This window comes from Natrix helvetica (genome assembly GCF_964273705.1).
Source record: "Natrix helvetica genome assembly, chromosome: Z".
NCBI classification, from domain to species: domain Eukaryota; kingdom Metazoa; phylum Chordata; class Lepidosauria; order Squamata; family Natricidae; genus Natrix; species Natrix helvetica.
The window spans coordinates 101,617,219-101,639,593 of NC_138554.1; the positions used below are offsets into that span (position 1 = coordinate 101,617,219).

A 22,375-nucleotide genomic window follows, 5' to 3' on the forward strand; every position below is an offset into this window, starting at 1 on the left:
AACATCTCCTGATGTACAATACAATGTAAAAACACCAATTTTTGTTCAGGGTTCATTTCAGTCATTTTATTCTACATCTGCTTCAAAAGTTTGACATTTCTCCTCATCAGATTTGGACCATCACCCATAGTAAATGCTGCCAGTTTGTCTCATTTCAGTCCAAGTATGCATTTATGTCTATGAACAAATCACTTCCTATTATCATCCCTTTCATTGATGGCATTTAAGATTCCTCCATAATGTTAAAGTCCTTCATTATCCCACGTACAAAGATGAGTAACTGCTATGTCACAGACATTGCAGCTCTCATCCAAAGCCAAGAAGAAACAGTAAAAATGATCTGCTTGTTTTGCAGCTGAAGTTCCAGATTTTCTCAGTCCTTAATCTTTCTCATTATGGTTTTGTCTCAAATGCTGTTTTTTTCTCAAGGCATATTAGCACTGCAGAGTCCTCCAAACTCTCTTTGATAAACTTTCCATCAAAAAATGACTTATTTTGTTCAATTTTGGAGATATCACATAACTTGTTTTGACTGCTCCATCCCTGGATGTGCGAAGTTTGGTAAAAAGTCCTCATTGGTTTTGCAGCTCATCTAGCAAGCATCAGATACCCATGCCTGCTCTGTACCATTTCTATGCATATTTAATCACATAGTGGTAATCCAAATTGTAATCCTTACAAGACAATCTATACTCCACAAACTAAGTACATGACTTTACCTCTGACTTCAGTAAATAAAAACATTAAGTTTATATCTTGAAAAATTCTACGTTCTGTATCAATCTTTCTATTTTTAATGTGAGCTGACATTTTGACAGCTGACAGCTAGCTCAGCATCTCTTGTAAATATCTATTGTCCAATGCATTAGTATGAAGGTTCATAGGCACATGCACATATATGTAAATTGAAAAAAATGCAGTCAACTTAAAAAAATACACTTGTATTGCATGTATGGTGTACACTTATTTATATTTGATTTCTAATTTCCAGTTGATCTCACACAGGTCAGACAGAGACAGAAATATGACCTGGGGCCATAAAATGTCCAGGTCTGCATTATATATAACACCCTAATTTCTCACTTCTTTCATAGCACAATTACCTCCTTTTCCTGGACTATTCCTAGATATTTTTCAATGTTTTCATTTAACTATGTACTTTCTTTAATATAAATATGTTATAATGACATCTTAACCTGGAATGAAAAACAAATGTAATGAGAAAAAAAAACATTGTACTTAAAACACTACTGACAAAAGAAAGACAATCACAGTTACCACTTCTGTACTTTTCTGTTCTTCAAAAAGTACTTACTTTCCCCTTTTAATGGTATTTCTTCCAAGCAAAGGATCAAGTACAGGGTCTATTTTCTCATCCAAGTTTTCAATCAGGACAACATCTCCACAAGCCAAAGTTCTTTCAATAGTTTTCAAAAATCTTAAATAAAATAATAAAAAGGGATTTGTACAAAACAACCTATGAAAAGCATAATTGAACACAATTATTTATTCTCTCCATAGGACTTCTAAAAACAGCAGTAGCAAAAATTCAAGCATTGCTAATCTCCTTCTCACCAGATATCTTGAGTGATTCAAGATGAAATAAATTGAGCAATTTGTTACTCAATAGTAGATAAATTTCCCACTCTATATATCCATTATCAATGCAAGTGAAATTAATTGCATGATGCTTTCATTTACCATGGTCTCACCTGTCAAGTTTGTTAGGGAGCCAAATTATCTGGCTTAATTTTTGTATATTTTGCTCCTCAAGCTGAAATCAGACCATACATCTTTATATGAAACATATTTGGGGCACTTTCAACAACTGCAAAGTTAAGTTAAAGAAAATCCTTATAGCAAATTTAGAAAATTCTTATTGAGTTGTTGAAAACAGATGTAGGAAGCCCCCCATCCTGCAGAATAAAATATTCTAAGGAATATTAAAAGAGGCAAAATATAATATTTTCTCTAAAGGAGAATAATCTCTGTTACAAAGGCAGAAAGCAGCCCCAATCTTTCTGCAGAAGGAAAACAGCCTCAAGCAGAAGCTGAAGGCTTTATGAATGAATATTTTATATCCAGTCATAAAGCCAGACTACTCTATTCATAAGATTAGCTTAGATAAACATAACACCTAGGATTTGCATTTCCCCTTTTGCCTGTAGAGCTAGTCATGACCCCCAGCTAATCCCATAGGAATCTGGCAACAGCCATTAAAATATTAAAGGACATATTCTTATACAAGAATAGATATCTCAATCAAAAAGCCCCCCACTTCCAAATTGTATAAAAGCCCATCTATTCTCAACCCCAATTTGTCAGTCACACCAGAAATATGCTGTTGTCACTGTTGTTTCTGGCTACCAAATAAAAAGAGACCTCCTTTCCAACTTCACCCTGCCTCCAATTCATTTCTCTGACATCTTTCTTCAACTTGGAATAAGAACTGGGCCAGATTTTACTTTCAACTCAGAAAACAAAGCAAAAAGCTTATTCCAAAATCATACTCAAGTTAGATATCCAGTATAATGGTATAACACCAGCACATTGGAAAATAATTAAAATAGTGGCATATTTGTTAAGTTCAGATTAATCTCTTCTGAAACACCCACCCAACATGTACTTTATTTTACATGTAGTAAATGACTTTGGGTGGGCAGGAAATATGTCATGCTGTTATACAATCTGCACTTACCCCTTCTCTCCTAGAGTCATGATTTTAAGATCAATTCCATACTTATTCTTTATCCACTTAATTGCTTGCAGCTGAGGATCTATGAGAAGTGGCCAGCGTTCACAGTTTGTTAAAATAGCAGCATTTTCTATTGACATCTTATCGCTGGGTAATCCTTCATTATTCCATGTTGCTATCATTGCATCATCAGTCAACATGGCAACCAGATCTAACTCTGTACTTGTTGGAATAGGAACCTTGAATAAAAAAAATATTTTTCTACAATGTCAAGCTTTGTACAATAAACCATAATCAAGGAAGCAAGAATACAAAGATTTCAGTAAACAATTTTAATGTGAAAATTAGATACAACACAGAATTCTGCAATCTGCAATAGGAAGTTTCAGTCCTAATTTATGAGTAAGTTTATTAATATGGAATCTATTTCAAGTTTTGAAACTTTTTTCCTGAGCTTTCTGCACAGATTGAACTGCTGCTCAATAACAAGCTCTTCCATCTGTTATTTTTCTTTAAAGATCTTGCTGTTTCTTTCTCAAATTTTTCACAATCTGTTGCATAATGTTTACTAAAGCCACAAGAAAACATGAAATAAAACAGCTGGCAGTAATATATCCATGTATTATTTGTATATATTTTCATTAAAAACATGCCAAAAAGATATGGAAGTACAAAAATTGGAAAGACTTACTTTTTGCAATTTCAGAAATGGAAGCCACATATGTTCTACTAGCTCTTGACGATAAAGTTTAGTAAAAGGACCAGCGTAAGAAACAAATGCAGCTGTTAACAAAACATCACCGCATGCGGTTATTTCTTGTTCTTCAAAGGATTTAATTGAGTGGCTCCAACGAATATTTTCAGACTGAAAGACAAGCAATAGGAGCGGGTCACCTTCTATGTGGAAATATACAAATGAGGTGCGTATCTCATCCACCCCGCAACCGGAGGTGCAGGTTCGGCCTGGTTCGGCTGAACCAGTAGTGGAATTCAGGCATGGGTCGCAGAACCACCAGTGACCCAGGCCTGCCATGCCCCCTAACTGGTTCCCTTGCCACTGCTCAGCTGCTACCATTTTGGATTTTAGTGACTGCATGCACACAGTTCACTGTAAATTGTTTTGCACATGCATGAAGAACAATTTACATTGAACGGTGCACGTGTGTGTGAACTGGTAGTAAAACCGACAGCCCCCAACCCTAAGAAAACATCTTGTAGCATCCTCAAATGAGGGGACTATTGGCTCCAATAAGGTGATAGTTGTTTCTTCTCCTGGGACAAATTCTGGGTGAAGAATGCCAATTGTTCTATCATTCTATGTTCTATAAGTAATAGATACCTATGGTACTTTAAGGATGGAAAATCTAATTTCTGAACAATAGTGGACAGTAAGCAGCAATTTCAATGGTGATAAATGTTGACATCAGGGAGAAAAGGTCTTACTATGAATAATCACATATAACAACAAAAAATACAACAACAGTTTATCTGAATTATATCTATTTGCTCAGATAATCTTTGGGATAATCTGTCCCAAAAGTTGTGATCCATACGATGGATCAGAAAGAAACAGGATCATAATCTAGTCAATTCTTCTCAGCCTACTTTACAGTGAATAGTGCAACATGCATACCTTAAACTTCTACAACAGGCATGCTTTAAGCTTCTTGGAGAAAAAAATGTAATAAAAAAAGAAAAGCATGATCACAATTTCTTAATTTTGTTTTTGCATTGTGAAACGGGCTAAAAGTGATATTTTCAAGACCATCAATGATTGGGAATTTGAATGCAGAAATTGATAATAATGTGAATGATATAGCAACCATTTATTCAATACTTTCTGAAGAAATGACTAAAATTCAGCATCTAAGTAGAACTGTTGTGTACTAGGTATAAGCAAAAGTTAAAAAAACAAATAGATTACTTTTTGAAATGTTATATTATTTAATTTTGAAGCATTCTTACTCTCTGCAGAATATAAGTTCCTTCCTAAAATCATCAACTGAATCAAATCAAGCAACAAACTTTAATTTGCAAGGAACTTTTGATTTATCCATCTCTCCCCTGGTTGTCATTGGTTGGTAATACATAAACAATAAAATGCCCCCCACCTCATTCTCAAACTAGCTTTGAAATTTGAAGATTTACTAAACATGGAATGATTGTCTATTAAAATCTTCAGTAATTTTACAGTTCTATTCCACTATCATAAATCACAAGTGACATTGGCTAACAAGAGTTTAAGAGTTGGAACATGCAGTGTAATAAATTTCCAGACAGTTAAAAATCACTATAATTTTATTATAATGCATTATAGATTGCCTGTAATATCATCCTGGCTGGGGTGACCCATTTCTAATTTTGAACAGCTGTTCAGCTCGGGAGTTAGTTAATGGTTAAATATAAATTGCCTGATTTATTAGGCTGAATGGTTGAACTTCCAGGTCAATTCTATATAGACAAAATCATCAGTCTTGATGCTTATTAGAAGTTAACTATCTCCTGTTTAAGTAAAAAAAAAATCTCCAAGGAAGGGAGTTGGTGCTCTCAATTAATTTCCTCTTTTCTTTGCTTACTGAACAGTACTCTACAGATGAAAACAAATCCCATTATTGTGTAATAAATGTTTTTATCAGCTGAAATAAATAACTGAGGCTCAAAAAAAGTAGCCTGTAAGATACCATAAGACACTGCAGGACCTGATGGAAGGCATGAAACTAGCTTTTATTTGGCTAGAACCTTTCAAACACAGGCTACATGCTAATGATAAATTTTACTGCTTTGTCATTTAAATACATTATCTAGAGCAGTGATGGCTAACATTTTCCCGACTGAGTGCCCAAAGCGCGTGTGCGCATGTGCAAATGCATGCGTGCGTGCCCAAGCCTCCAAAATGCAATGCATGTGCATGCCCCCTGCATGTGTCCCACTCCCTGCACATACCCCATCCCCGCACATGTGTGAGTATGCACGGCAGAGACCCAAAGATCAGATGGCTGGCAGGAGGCATGCTTGCATGTGCGGCAGAGCTGAACTAGGGCGACGGTTCATGTGCCCATCACAGATCTAGAACATATGATTTGTAATTAACAGGTCATCAAAAATGTTTTATTTTTAATTTAAGCCCACATTGATTTTTCTAGCTAAGTTTGTTTCAACTTCCTGTATGTTTTCTGTTAACTAATTTTGTACAAAAAACCCAGAGCTTTCGTAAAGATAACTTTCTTAGCATTGTAAACAAAAGCTATATCAATTACACACTCATCCTTCACCAGTATTGTATTATTGTATGCAGCATTACTATTCATTTTCTCTTAATCAATATATAATAAATGATAACCACTGACAGGAGTCCAGCAAAATACATGGAGCAATTGTCATGCCCAACCACAAACCACTTTTCAATTTTCATGATGTTATTGTGAATATATATTATATACAAAAAAGAAACTTCATTTTTGAATGGATTTGTGTTTACTTAATATACACTGTGTGTCTGTTGCCTAGAAATTAGGTATTAAACAATAATCTATTTGATATAACATTGCTTTTCTACACCAGAAGTAATTAAAACACTAAATATCATATCAATATTTTTGTTAGACATCCATTCTGTTCTTAGTAGAAAATTAATAGCTTTTATGCAAATCCAAAGGTTAAGTATATTGTATGTGAATAGTTCTGAACTGAGGCTCGTTTAGCCTCAGTGTTTATTACCCGGAGACTGACTATGCTGTCAGAAAGTGTTCAGGTCTAAATACAGATCTGGTGAATGAATAAGAATTTAAATTTAGCCTACATTAAAAAAAATGTGATGCAAAGTCTGACCTATATGCATTACGTATTACATAGAACAGTGTGAATATATTTTGTTTCATCAGGAGAGCGTCCATTACCAATTAATTTAGAGATGCCTATTGAGAAATATAATTTTCCTTTCAAATCCTGGATGTTTTTTCTTATCTTTTTAATGTATGCAAGCAGAATGGACATTGGAACTTCCAAGTATTCTAGATAATTGAAAAACTGTTTTGGCAAGCAGGCAAACATAGTTAATAATAAATGAATTGAAAATTTGGGAATCACCCACATATGCTTACTGTGATGAATATCTAACCCCAAATGTTTGCATAGTAAAACAGTTATTGTGAATATGACTAAGTATCTTCTGACATAGAAAATGCTTCTGATGTTCTATAGAGAGATGTGCACGTGAAACGGGAAATTTCCACATATAATTAAGGCCATGGAATTGATTTGCTCTTAGTCTTGTATTTTAGACTGTGTTGATTGCTGTTATTGACTGTAGAGTAAAAGTAGTCAAACATTGGGTAAGGCTTGGTTCTAAAGAACATTGTTTAATCTTGCACATTTTAAACTGTAGATGGACACCACCATTTCCCAGCATTGGTGGCAGGTGACTTTGCAAATGGTAGCACCAATGGCCACTCCAAAATAATTACAGCTGATGACTGCTAGGTTTCCAAATTACTGGCATTAAAAGTAATGAAGCTGGAGAGGAGGAGCTGACGTCGCGATAACACGACCTGCGATCTCGAAGTCCCGAGATCGCAGTCAATACTTTTGCCGCTGGACCGTCCGTATGGACCTAAACCGCCCCGCAGAGATGGTGATCGGGAAGAATACATCTTGCTGATCTCAGGGATCCTGCAAAGTCCCTGATTGATCCAAGAGAAGTTGTTCTAGCCGGCGATAAAAGCGCAGCCACAAGCGGATGAAATTGGGACAGCTCCGGAACGGAAGGAAACAGAAAGAGATAGTGTGTACAGTTGGTGAGGAAATTTTACTGTTTTAAAAGAGACTGTCCAAAAAAACCCTTAAAACTAAATTAAATTTGAGAACAGAAGAAATAAGTGGCGAAATTAAGCTACATTGGATTGAATTGAACTGTTTGTTATCTTTCTTTTTAAATGCTATTTATTGATGGAATTTGCGCAAAGCTTTTTAAAGTGAATGGATTAGTTTTTCTTCTTCTACTTTTTTATTTTTATAACCTATGGATTGAAACTCTTTTTTTTATTTCTATATGAGTTTTTTACTTTTTTTCTATTTTGCCTCATTTAAGAATTTTACTTCTTTTAAACCTGGAATACAAAAAAGATACAAAAGGAGTACAAAGTGGCTTGTAACATTAGGGGGAAAGGAAGCAACTCTGCCACTTGAAGGCTGGAAGTTTGAGCTTTGGAAACATTGTACTTTCACTTCTCTCTTTGATCATTTCGATTTTGTGCTTTATGACCTTGCAGCTTGTTTACAGAGAGTGATAAGAAGAGCATGGAGTGTTTATGCAGGTGTTCTTTTGAACCTTATTGTCAGATAGAGAAAAGTGAAAACAAGAGATTATAAATGAATTTGTGGTTAATCTAATAGAAAGCTTTGAAAGCCAGAGTGGCAGTGTTTACCAGTTGAAAGAATGGCACAATATCAACATCAAAAAGAAACTTTAATGTTGCAAGAGATAATGTTTGGAATTCAAAAACTACTAGAAGTATCAGAGAGACTTGAGGAGAAACTGGAAAACATAGAGCATATAAGAGCAAAATATGATGGAGAATTTCAATTGAAAAAAGTGGAGGGCAGAGTCCTAAAAATGGAAGAGAAAAACAAGCACAAAGACAAGAAATTTGTTGATATCTACAGTGAATGGAGTGTGGTTGGAAATGGAGAGAGTGGAATATGGAAAGGGGAGCTAGATGGCGAGGAACGGTACCCCAGATGGCAAGATATAGAAGAAGAAAAAAGAGAAGAATTGATGGATTTAAGGAGAGAAATCTTATCAGAAACACTGTTGATGACCAAAGATATGCTGATTAAAGAAACAGATGGAGGGTATCGAGATTATATAAGAGATGCAATAAGCAATGAGCTGAGAAGAGAAGTCCGCACAAATGGATATGGTTAAATAAATAATTGACAATGATAATAATGTGTGTGTGTGTGTGTGTGTGTGTATTTGTGTTACAACCCCTGGTATGCCTAAATATGGGAGGAAGGTCACTACTCCCTCTTTCTGTCCTTCGGCTCATCACAGAAGACCATGCAGGCACATACACACACACACACACACACACACACACACACACACATATATATGCAGGCACTATATATATATATATATATATATATATATATATATATATATATATATATATATATATATATATATATATATATATATATATATATATATATATATATATATATATATATATATATATATATATATATAGTGGTTTGATAAGAATTAATTGGATTTGAATGGTAAATGGTGACTATTAAAGGAAGATTAGAAATTTTGTTATGATATAAAAGCTAATAATAAAAAATTAAATTAAATCTAGTTAAACTTTGAGTATTAGGTAAAAAACTGTTATGATAATGGACATAGTCAAATAAATGATTGATAATGATAATAACGTACATATATGTATTGGCTTAATAAAAGGAAATCGGATATAAATTGTAAACAGGGATTTGGAAAGGAGGACTAGAAACTTGGTTACTAAATATTATTGATTTTTATTTAGAATAGGTCATAAGGATTTAATGTTATTGGATGATATTGGAAATAGCTAATGAAATGCCATTTTGTGGCTATGTCTTAAACTTTGGAATATTCTATGCAAAAGGACGTTAAACAATTATAGTCAAATGAAAATTGAGGTATGATTATAGTAATATCCATAAATATATTTGATTTAAAATATATGATTTGATATGAATTATAGGTGATGATTGTGGAAGAGATGCACCAAAGCTTTTTGTAACCAATTGACACACTTTCTATAGTATGTAAAGAAAGAGGATTATTTGTGTTGTGTTTGTTTGTGTTTAGGTAAAAATAAAAATATTCAAAAAAAAAGTAATGAAACTGATTAGATTAATAGATTAGCACCGAATAAAGTTTTCTCCTGCAGATGCATCAGAAGTTTAAAGATTGTTTGTAGGTGGAGAATAATGTTATATTGTGTGGAGAATAATGTTATCTCTTAGGCAAATAAAGTCCATAAAATGACAACCTGTGGATGTTATCATTATATTTAACCCATTTCAAAATGCTTAGAAACCGTCAATAGGAACACCACTATTCCTTTAGAACAGGGGTGTCAAACTTGTGGCCTGCGGGCTAGATGTGTTACATGCTGGCCATGCCCACCCTCAGTTTATCGAAAGACACCACTGCTCTAGAAGCTAAACAGATAAACACGATTAAGCAAGTAGATCCCAATGCACATATACATATACACCAGAGAATGAATGAAACATTGACTTGCCTGAAGTCCTTTAACAAGCCTGTTGGCTAGCTCTATAGTTTTATTGGTTTGGCTAACTTCTTCTTGGCATCTGACTTTTTCTGCTGTTGCTTTTTCGAATGATGACGTGAGTTTGCAGAGATTGTCATCCAGTTCCTTTAAAATTGGATTAATTTGATTAATTGTGGTTTATTTCATATTTTCATATATGATAACTTGTAGGTTCACCAGTACTGCATGTCACAACTGCAATCAAATATCTGATTTTTTAAATTGGCTCCTTGTTTCTTCTCCTTGCTCACTTTCTGGTCTATCACCATAATCTCATTCTTGAAATTCATAAAGTTCAACCAATGAGGGAAAATATTTGTGGATAATTTTATAAAATGGTTGTTTACACAAAACATTAATTATAAAAAAATCATTCATGGAATTTGGAATGTAAGCTCACAGTTTTTCCATTGCTTCAAAGCAACTACATACCTTGGCTTAAACTTCTTGAACATAAATAGCTGAGACATCAGCATTAACCTGATGATTAGAAATACAATAAAATAGCCTACTGCAGGCCTCAAGTAAAATTGGTCGTTCTCTTTTGGCTTTGGCACATTCAACAGTATATGTGGAAAATTAAGGTTATTTCCTTGAAGAGATTCGTCTAAAAGACTAAATTGTCTTACAAAAACTTTGCATTACACTGAACTTTTCACTCACAAGATTTAAAAAAACAATTTATCAAGGATTTTCAAGCCATTTATTTAAGACTCTAAATTTTTTACAGAGAAAGAATCTGCGTATAAAACATATAGACTTTTTACTTCCTAAGAATGTAACATTATCGAAAACTATTTTTTTCAAATCATTCCATCTGGGCCAGGTATTCGTTGCATTTTGCTCTCTTATAACTAACATAATTAGCTTAGCCAATGTCAGGATCCCAACTGGGGAAAACTGAAACTGCTATAAGGCCTTGCAAGCCAGATGCACAAATGTGACTGAAATTCTTCTGGGTAATGAAGTATCTGGTTCAAATTTGTTTATGGTATTGATTGTAATGATGAGCCACTTTGCATAGTAAAATTCCACCAGCTCCTCTGATAGCTTTTAATTGGAGAACAACAATGTTGAATATTAACTGTGATCCTATCTTGTTTAATGAAATTTGAACAAATTTTGAATGCAGTGAATGGTAATTGAAGCATAATATTTTCTACTTTGTAATACTTTTATATTCTTAGATTTTAATTCTTAATCTCTACACAATGTTCTCTTCCAATTTTAAATTCTATCTTAATTCTATCTATTGTGATCCCAGCCCAAGGCCAGATACACTAACTATCCCTTGGCTAGCTTTATTGCCGAGTTGATCTCTACTGCCTATTATTTCAGTTAGATATGACTACTGCAGTGCTGGGATTGATTGGAGCATTGCTTGACATCATGCCCAGTGCCACATCTTCTAGTACAGATAGTCCTCATCTTGCAACCACAGTAGAGCCCAAAATGTATATCATTGACAAATTTGTTAAGTGAGCTTGCCCCATTTTATGACTTTTTTCACCATATGTGTTAAATGTATCACTGCAGTTCTTAAATTAGTAACATGATTGTTAAGCAAATCTGGTTTCCCATTGACTTTGCTTGCCAGAAGGTTGCCAAAGGGATCACATGGCTCCATGGGCAATGCATGGCCAACGCAACTATGATAAATGTGAATCAGTTGTCAAGTTTTCAAATGCAAATCACGTGACCATGGGGATGCTGCAACAATCATGTGTGAAAAATGGTCATAAATTACTTTTTTCAATGCCATTGTAACTTCAAATGGTCACTAAATGTATTATTATTATAAGTCGAGAACTTTCTGTTCCAGCTCTTGTTACATGAAGCTCTGGTTCTCCTAGCTTTGGCTTTGTGGTGACAGCCCTTTGGCACAGACAATTTTGGTTTGTCTCTCGGTCACTTGTTGTATCTGATCTTGCGCCTGTTCAAGCTTGATCCTTTTTTTAATCCTCACTTGTCACTGTTTGGTTTGATCACTCTGATGTGATCCTCTCTTGCATGTCTTGGTGTGGTAAAGGAGGGTAATGGCTAGTACCAATAACACAGAGTACTTCCTATCTTCCTTTAGGTTCCTTCAAATGTTATTACCCACCTCCTTCAGGTATTTCAAGACCCGTCTTACCACTGCTGCTTCTTTCTCCCTGTTTTTGAACTTGAACTTGAATACCCTTTCTCCCAATCTTATGTTTCCTCCTCCTGTGTTTTTTCCTCACTAGCTGGGGTGGCCGCTGATGTGGGTGGCTTCCATTGATATGGTACTGATAGCCTTAAAAAACCTTTACTTGTTATGGCAGAATTCTCTTAATACCCTGAGGTGACCCCAAAAAAAAAATTATTCAAGAAGTTACAATTTTATTGTTAATTTATGCTAGTACATAAATGTTTATTTTTTTATCAGACAATAGGCTAAGAAATGATCCAAAGGGCCATTTGCTATTTATTTCAATTATATGAAATGAAGTTATTAAAACTGCATCCATGAGCAAATCCAAAATTATCTTTTTTTATAATGTTCACAGATTTAGTCTGTTTTACTCAATATGGTTACAGGATTAGAAATTAACTTCCCCTTATATTTCTTTATTTCTTCTTTTTTGTTTGGTCCCTCTGAAAAAAGGTTAATATGAGTTTTACCCCGTTTTATCCTAATGAAATAGAATTGAATATATTGATTATAATAGTTTTAAAATAATATCCTTTAAATTCTTAATTCATCTACTTTTATAATTCTATTTTAAGGCTAGAAAATAAGATTTATTTATATTTTTAATAGCAAAATTTTGTTCTTTATAAATCAGAACATGAATCATGTCAGAAGGTAGTTACAAGAGAAATTCTTCTCAGCTACTACTTAGGAAACATAGTTCAACTGCCTATTTTTAAGAAAATGTGTCTCTTTTGATTACATCAAAAGAAACCTTGTTTATATATTAAAAAGTAGAGATTTTAAAATTAAAATATTTCCCATATTTTTAACAATGCAACGTCTTTTCATGGATAAACTTAGGAAAAATATTCTAAAATGGTTACTATAATGTTCATTTTGTACTGACAAGGATTAAATTAGTCATTTTGAAGTGTATTTTAGTGGGCATTAAAAATGATGGGTTGTTAGCACAGTATCTCGAAACTGATGATGTATTATTGATTGCCAAATAATAGCTGCAACATTTATTAATCATTACAGAAAATTACCAGCCAGAAAAAAAAAAAACCTTCTGCATGAAAAATTATTACCACATTTTCCCTAAGGAAAAGACATGGTTACAAGAAAACATTCCATTGGAAATCCATGAGATGGGATTGACTATCAATAGTTTTATTATTTTTTAAAAAGAAATTCAAGCGCTAGAATATATGCACAATGTAGACACACTGAAAACAAAACCCAGTCAGCAAAAGGATCAAAGCATGGATAAATGTGCTGTCCAAAGGCAAAATAACTGCATAGGGTTGTAAATGTTTCTAAAAGAGTCATTTGTGAGGTTAAGAATATCAAGGTTGCTGTTAAGAAAAATCAAGCTTTTGATAGTGTGTGCCATACCATGGCTACTAATCAAATGGATGGTAGGGAAGAAGGAGTTCTTAGAAATCTAATCCAGGTTATATTAATACCTGGGGGTGCAATGACTAAGTGATTCAAGGCACTGAGCTTGTAAATTTTCCAGCTGACAGCCTGGGTTCAAGACCTGATGCTGGAGTGAGCTCCCATTATTTGTCTCTGCCCACCTAGCCATTCAAAAGTATGCAAATGCAAGTGGATAAATATTATGTTTCCCTGAAAATAAGACAGGGTCTTATTTCTTTTGACACCCCCCCCCCAAATAAGCATTTGGCCTTATTTTGGGGAAGTCTTATTATTTTTGAGGTGCAGGAGGCAGCAAGTGTAGTCACCTGATGGCTGTTACTGTTTTGCAATATTTTCGGGGAGGGCTTATTTTAGCGCATGCGCTCAAAAGCTTGATTGGGCTTATTATCCGGGGAGGGCTTATTTTCAGGGAAACAGGGTAAGTACCACTTTGGTGGGAAGGTAACAGCATTCTGTAAAGTTTGGTGTATAGTCATGCTTCTGGCTTCCTCAGATAAGAAACAGAAATGAGCACCACCACTAGAATTGGAAATGACTGCACAGGGAAACTTTTGCCTTTATACCAATGCATTTCAGAATAAATGAGAGTTTTAATTATAGAGAGGAAGTGGTGAAAATAGCTTGCATTTGTTTTACAAAAGGGGTGGAGTATACGCAGCTGGTCCATGGGAAAAGTCATAATGCCAAATTCAGCCACCTCTTGTCTTTGACATAACAACAATTGATATTTTAAAAATATAAGGCAATGTTTTCTATTTTACATACAATATTTTTCAGAGTATAAGACACACCTTTTTTCCTCAAAAAAGATGCTGAAAATCTGGGTGCATCTTGTACATCGAGTACAGCATTTTTTGCCTCCTGAAGCCCCACCCCCCTTCACCAAAATGGCTGTGCATAGCCTTATGGAGGCTTTCAGAGAGCTCCTGGGGGCTGGGGAGGGCAGAAATGAGCAAAGAATGGGCCGTTTTTGCCTCGCAGCCCCCAGCAGCACTCTATAAGCCTCCATAAAGCCATGCATGCAGTTTTTTTGACATAAATGGGCCCGTTTTCATGAAAAATGGGCTGCATTTTGCTCGTTTTTGCCGCTCTCACCCCCCAGGAGCACTCTGCAAACCCCCTCCCCAAGGCTATTCATGCCTTTTTTGGAAAAAATGGTCCAGTTTTCGCGAAAAATGGGTCATTTTTCGGAGGTTTGCAGAGTGCAAAAAATATTTTTTTCCCTTTTGGAAAACTCTTTAACTGATGAGAATTACATTGATCAAGTGCTGTGCCAGCAGATAGAGCCCCCTGGAGTGGCGGCGGCCACAGGGGGGCTGCCAGCATTGCCCTAGGCGCCGGGAGGCATAGGGGGTGCGCAATGCCACACGCGCCTTCATCCTGAGGAGATTGGAAGAAACGCTATACATGAAGGCAACAGCTGAAATGCGGTGAGAGGGGAGTTCCCCCGGGGTCTCCTTTTTTCTTCTCTGAATAAACTTCTAAATAAGGATTAGCAGTTTTCCTAAGACGCTTCGATCCTGGAAAAGTGTTAAGATTGGAGAGGGGGGTTTCTCCCCCCCCTCTCGGAAAAGCGGCTTTATACGATCTCACTCTTGGAGGAGAGAGAGAATTGGGGGAAAAAACTCTTTTGAGACTCACTTCTTTTAAGCAATGGGGCAAGGTCTTTTTAGAACAATTGCGAAAGAAAGAATGTGAGCTGACTTTATAAACTATGTATGGAAACTTTCTGAACTGTTGCTCTCTGATCCTCTGGGAGGGCTGAGCCAAAATGGCATTTCTTCCCCCTTTCCTACTGCCTTTACAAATGAACTGTCTCTTCTGAAAAATTTTCTGGGTTGGAATTACTATACCCCAGTGAATCCTAGAGGCATCTCTTCGTATAATTTTCCTTGGACTGGAAAAAATTGATTTTAACTGGCGGGGAGCTGTATTGAAAGACTAATATCCCACATTGGACTTTGCCTGCCTGTGGATCTCGCCTGACGGTGGACTTCTACAGACGCCATATTTTTGTCTAGACTTATAACTTTCTCCAAGTTTCGCAATGCCTGCAAAGAAGCCCCCCCCCAAACCGGCATCGGCCCCAACATCCTCTGTTTCAAGGCCTGTCCCCCAACAAACACAATTATCTTCTTTTTTACAACCTAAAGCTTCTGAAGGGGAACAACTGTCTCAAGAAATGTTTCAACAAATGTTTCAGACGCTTATAAAGGGACAGGACGAAATTAAAAAGCAGCTGGCGGATTTAAAGGAACAACTCAGAGAAAACCAACAACAAACTTCACAAAATAGACAGAAAATAGACGTCCTGGAGGAGGGTGCTATGGGGACGAGAGAAGAGGTGAAGGCACTACAAAAACAAAATGCTGGAATTGAAAACTATATGGAAAAAAATGGACTTTGAAAGGATGTCTTTCTTTCTTAGATTTCAAAATATACCTGAAGCGGAGGGTGAAGATTTGAGGGAGACTATGACAACAATGTTAGCAGATTATATTAAAAGAGATAAACAACAGCTAGGGTGGGATATTGACTTGATATATAGAATTAATTCAGCATATGCTAGAACACACAATGTTCCAAGGGAAGTTCACGTTAAATTTTTTAGAAAGACTACAAAAGATGAGATTCTAAGGGTTCAAAAGAGGGAACCTCTAAGATATAAGGATAAAGAAATAACCATTTTAAAACAGATACCCCCCCTCCAAAAAAAAAGAGATAAGAGGAAGAAATTTTATTCTTTAACCAAAAAATTGTATGAAAAAAATATCTGGTTTAGATGGCTAATTGCAGAAGGGTTGTTAATTTTCTGGGAGGGAGGTAGAGTGAGAATTAATACAGTGGTGGAGGCGGAAGCCTTCATGGAAAAACACAAGACTCTTCTAGACGGAACAGGAGACAGTGCGCAAGATATGAAAGAGGGAGGGGCTATGGCTCTGCCAACAGACAGGGGAGAGGAGGCAGCAATGAGGCTCAGGTCACAGAAATGAATTAAAAGTACATTGCAATTGCTAATACAATGAAATGGTTAGAAGTGATGTGAAGTAAATGATTGAAGATGTTAAAGAATTTGAAATCTAAACTGCTAATATGTATGTAATAATGATACTTTGATATGTATAAAATAAGAGAGAGATGTAAGATCCCGGGGAGGCACCACCTTCCGCATGATGTAGCTGTCAAAAATTTTCTCCATACTTATGTACCCTTTCCCCCAAAATATTTGTAAAAACCAATAAATTTTTTTTTAAAAAAAAGTGCTGTGCCAGCAGAAACAAAGTCTTAAGGTTTGTCAGCGATTTCCTTCTCCAGCACATGGATAAATACACCTGGAAACATCTCCCTACCTACCTACTCTCTCTCCCCCACCTACCTACCCTCTCTCTCTCCCTACTGTATTTCCCTCTCTCTCTCTCTATCCCTCTCTCTACATACCTACCTACCCCCTCTCTCTCCCTACCTATCTACTGTATTTCTCTCTATATATCCCTCTACCTACCTACCTACTCTCTCTCCCTACCTATCTACTGTATTTCTCTCTATATATATATCCCTCTCCCTACCTACCTACCTTCCTACTCGCTCTCTCTCCCTACCTATCTACTGTATTTCTGTCTCTCTCTATCCCTCTATCTACCTACCTACATACCTACCTACCTACTCTCTCTCTCCCTATCTACTGCATTTCTCTCTCTATCCCACTACCTACCTACCTACACACTCTGTCTCCCTACCTACCATATTTCTCTCTCTCTCTCTCTATTTTTTTTCTCCCTCTCTATCCCTTTATCTACCTATCTACCTACCTACCTACTCTCTCTCTCTCTACCTGCCTACTGTGTTTCTCTTTCTTTCTCTCCCTCTCTATCCCTCTATATTTACCTACCTACTTTTTTTAAAAAAAAATGCCTCTTCAAAACCTTGGAGCATCTTATACTCCGGTGCGTCTTATATTCTGAAAAATACGGTATATCACTTATCATTATTACTAGCAGAAATAAATTATGTTTGCTTAGGAATGGAATGATGCTAGGACTGGAATTACACTTACAGCAAGTTTTTTTCTGATGGCCTCCAGCTTTTCAGTAGCTGCTGCAAGTTCAGCATTTGCTTGGGTCAATGCTCGACGTTTGGGCTCTACATCACAGTATACCTAGGAAAACAAGCAGTCCACAATACTTCAACAAAATGATTTATAAAGCAGAAATACACTACTGTTTTAAGAAAAAACAATATTTACATAGTACATTAGGCAATATTTGATATAGAATGGGTTGCTTCTTTTCAAGACTTTCAAGATTTCACTGGAAGATGATTGTTCAGTGAATTACAGTAATGCTTTTTAACTTCTTGTGTTTTCCAATAATGTGTTAGAGCTGGTTTCTAAACTACTAGTGTAGTATTTTTTTCCTTTGAGCATCAGGTAGTCAAACTCAGGTACTGTTCTTATTTGTATATTTAACATTAAGAATTCACTCACATTTACTATTAAGTAGTAAATTTCAGTGTAACTGGAAATAATTTAGTCATACATTACAAGTATGAACAACGGGTGTAGACAACATCTATACATGAAAAACCAGTAATCATGTTTTGTTAATAGCAATAGTGAGAGGGCAGCATGGTATTACTTCAGGCTTAAGCAGCTTGTTTAGCAAGTACGGATAGTCCTTGCTTAATGACTATTAATTGAGCAATTGATATTTGATATAACAGTATGAAAGAAAAGATATTTGTGTCTGGTCTTTAAAGTTACGGCCACTACAGCACCCTCTTCATGGTTAAAATTCAAATAATTTGTGTGCAGGAAGCTCAGATATCAATCCCAGAGTCTTCAAATGCCACTGGAGAATATATAGGGGGCTTGAAACACTGCTTCTAGTCAAGAATCTCTAAGACTAACACAGATGACCCTATGATCTGATACCTGCATTCATGCTAAAGAATCAAATTATATTTTTCTGTTTACAAATTCAGGTGCTTGACAGAGTGCATTGAGACAGCAGGATGTATTTCAGCACCCCTCATCTTCCCCATCTCAGTCCTTTTGGCCACCCTTCACTCTATCACCCTTCTATGTTGTCCCTTTCCACAATAATCCCCTGCAGATCTTCCTCCCGATGCTTAAAAGACAACTACAAATCTTCCTGAGAAACTATGATCCAAAAGATATTGAGTTTCTATGGTTTCTCAAGTGATGCCATCCTAACCATTTTAACCATCAGCTGAGTTTAGATCAGGGCTGTTAAACTCCTGGCCCAAAGGCCGGATGTGTCATGTGCTGGCCACACCCATGCCTGGTTTAGTGAAGGGGGAAATGTCACATGATGCTGTGATGACATGAGTGACACCCCTGGGCAAGCAATTATTTTCATTCTGCCAGGATCTGTGGCAGATAATTAGGAAATAATTTAGACCCATTTTGGAGGAAGAACAGGATGTTGTATGGAAGGGGAGGAGTAATCAATTTATTTTTGCTGAAAAGAAGTTTCCATTAATGGAAGAAGACCACTGCTGTACTCAGTTCAATAGCCTTAGGATGACGGAGCTTTGAATCAAAAGATCTGAAGCTATACAGATGGGATGCTTCTACTACATTGTAATTTAAAATGGATACCATCTTTACCTAATAGTCAAACACACACATTCTGTCCCTAAAAAAACCAGGAATGGGAAGAACACTTGAAATGTCAGATGTTTTTGAAGATTAATTCCTTGCTTGGTGGATTTGGTGAATGTGGTTTTGGTATGTATAATCTGCTTGTACATATGTGTCTCTCTGTGTATGTGAATACATCCAGATATTCATATATACAAATATATATCACACACAAATATTTATTCATGGGTCAACATAAGGTTGATAAAATGAAAAACATTGGTCACTGCATTATCTATCTTTAAAATGGTTTTCTGTATACTTTTATAATTGTTTCTATGTATGATCTACATTTTAATTGGCAAGTATGTTATTTTCAGGCAAATAATATATCTATGTTATATAACAATAGTGACTAATGATAATAATAATAAATTCAATATGAATTTTTAATAATGTGTTTATAATAAATTATTTTACCTCTGCTGGCAATACTTCTATTATAGCATATTTAAATATACTGTAAGCCCAGCTAAATCAAAAGGTATACCTCATAAAATTTTACTATGTTGATAACCCAGGCACAAAGACCAGCTGCTGCAAATGATTTGTTACGAACGAGATTTGGACTGAATCCTGAGTCTTTCAAATAATGTTCCTTCAACACTTTCAAACAATTCTCTGGGATATGTTCTTTATCGTAGTTAATTAAGGCTTGCAAGAATTCATCAACCTGGAAGGTAGCAATTAAGGCACCTAACTTGTTATCATTAAACAACACTGCAACTTCACAAGCTGGTTCCACAATTTTAAAAAAGTAAAAATCCAAACAAATAATGAAGAGAGCCTAGAAAATAACTATATATATATGGAAGAAATTAACTGAGTTAAACCTTTTCTCCCAATACTGATATAAATCTTTTTTGATTCATCTTTCTTTTGTGGAAATATTTTTAGGTATTTTTAAAAACAAAACAGAAATTGCTATTTTTTATATTTATAATCTCTATATATCGGACAAGACAAATAATCTCTCTATATAATCATCTTAAGCTAGTACAAAAACACTTTTAAAAAAATTCTCTGCTTGGGGAAATTATCAATGATAATTGCTGACGAAGATCATCCTACTATTGTTATTTATCATTAAATCAAATACTGTCAGAAGACAGATAGAGAACAAACACACATAACCTGTGTGCAAGCTTTCTACATTTTTAAAATAGTAAATAAATTTGCTGCTCCAAAGGAAACATTGCTAAACACATACAAGCCTCACAGCTTCCATTGGCTCTTGTGGTGCCACCACCTGCTAGTGCCAACACTTGGGCAGTGGGCTTGCAATTCTTCTGTAGCCTGTGATAATTGATCAAGGTGGCACTTTACCCTGCAGGCCTGCTATAAAAGATGACTTAGAATCACAGAATATTTAAATAAGAATTGATATATAGGATATCATTTAAAATATTAAATATTTTATTCAAAAATGTCCAATAATTAGTTCAGGGTTTATCAAGCAATCTTCCATGACTAAAGGGAAAAGACCCTCACAATGGACTAAAGTGATGGTGGTGGGTTGAAAAACTCAAAGGCATTTAGTCATCTATTCACTCATCAGTACTGTTCTTTAGGATGTTGATAGCAATTTTTGCTAGAATGGAAAGGACAAGGCTTTTAAGCTGCCTTTCAAAAGCCTCATCCCTTTTCATCAGAGGCTCTGGAAATTTTTGTTTTTAATGAACAAGTTACATGCTCTGAAAAAGTATGAAAAATATATTTTAGCAAATGCCAATGTTGCAAATACCTTTCCCATGAAAAGTTTAGCAGCTTTCCAAGTTCGATCTTTTGGTACTTTCCCTTTATTTGCCAAAAGAACCATGACTGCAGCTGTGACATTGGTCACTGCATCTGGTGGATTAAGGAAAGCTTTCAGTTCAGAAAGGTTATCCTGAAAACAAAAAAACAACAGACGTAAGTATTTCAAAAGTAAATGCAACTTTTAACATGGTGGGCTAACTTCTTCCAATAGTAAGGTAATAAGTAAACAAAATGACAACCAATTTCATTGTATTTAAACACAATGACAATAAAGATTATACTTATACTTATAAAAAAGGATACCCATTCACCATAACTGGACAAAAAACTTTTATTAAAATTATGGTGTGATTGGGAGAACCAACTCAAGTCCCTATCTAACCACTAAGTTCACTCAGTGCTCTTTGAACCAATAATTCTCTCAGCATAAACTTTTTTACAGGTTTGTAGGACAGAATAAGGGGACAGCCTATATTTACTATCTTGATCACCTATAAGAAAGATGATGATGATAATGTGAATAATAATGTTTTTACATGGTAAGACCCAAAATGAAAAGAGATGTTCTGTTAAAATAAATCAGTAACTTATCCCACAGCAAAAATAGTCATGCAATGCTTTTATATTTACCTTATTAAGGGTTTTTAAAGCTTCAGTAGCAGCTACCAGAGCAGGTTCAGCTGTCATCAAATCATCTTCACATTCCTTCTGCCTCCGAGATACTTCTGCTTGAATTGCAACCACCTATAGCAACATAGATGCTTTGTTTTAACTGAATATTCTATAACATTTCATAACTTGACACTTGTTCATCTAAAACTCCATAAATTGTATTTGGAATATTGAAAGAAAACTTTTCTGTAGTGTGTATGCATGTGTGTGTATATCAGGGGTGGGTTCCTGCCAGTTCTAACCTCTTCTATAGAAGAGATTCCACAAATCTACAGTGCTGTTTAGAATCGGTTCCAGCTCCCTCCCCCTGCCCGTCCACACATCATCAAGATGAAGAGCGAGAGGAGGAATTCTGGGAGTTGAAGTCCACAAGTCTTAAAGCTGTAAGGTTTGAACACCCCTGGGGGTTTTCATTTCTAAAGGGTTAGGGGTGCAAGTGTCTTTTAACCTGACAGCTTTAAGACTTGCGTGCTTCAAATGCCAGAGTTTCTGAGCCAACATTTTGGTTGCTAAGCAAGAGCATTGTTAAGTGAGTTTCACCACATTTTACAAGTTGGCCATGCCCACCCTGTCACATGGCCGGCAAGCCACTCCCACCAGGTCACATGGCCAACAAGCCACTCCCACAAAGCAGGCCACACCTACAGAAGAGGTTCTAAAAA

The 22,375-nt window shown here is 35.7% G+C and overlaps 1 protein-coding gene across 1 annotated transcript in view; it reads right to left on the bottom strand.

Moving 5' to 3' along the window:
• DNAH11 (dynein axonemal heavy chain 11) overlaps positions 1 to 22,375 on the bottom strand; it is a 190,316-nt gene that overhangs the window by 46,890 nt on the left and 121,051 nt on the right. Inside the window, exons 58-65 of the mRNA XM_081971445.1 lie at positions 21,672 to 21,785; positions 21,028 to 21,171; positions 19,774 to 19,956; positions 17,676 to 17,777; positions 9,991 to 10,125; positions 3,387 to 3,560; positions 2,699 to 2,934; positions 1,316 to 1,438 (exon numbers count right to left, since the gene is read on the bottom strand). Coding sequence (XP_081827571.1) covers positions 1,316 to 1,438; positions 2,699 to 2,934; positions 3,387 to 3,560; positions 9,991 to 10,125; positions 17,676 to 17,777; positions 19,774 to 19,956; positions 21,028 to 21,171; positions 21,672 to 21,785 — 1,211 coding nt within the window. The remainder of the gene's footprint in view (positions 1 to 1,315; positions 1,439 to 2,698; positions 2,935 to 3,386; positions 3,561 to 9,990; positions 10,126 to 17,675; positions 17,778 to 19,773; positions 19,957 to 21,027; positions 21,172 to 21,671; positions 21,786 to 22,375) is intronic.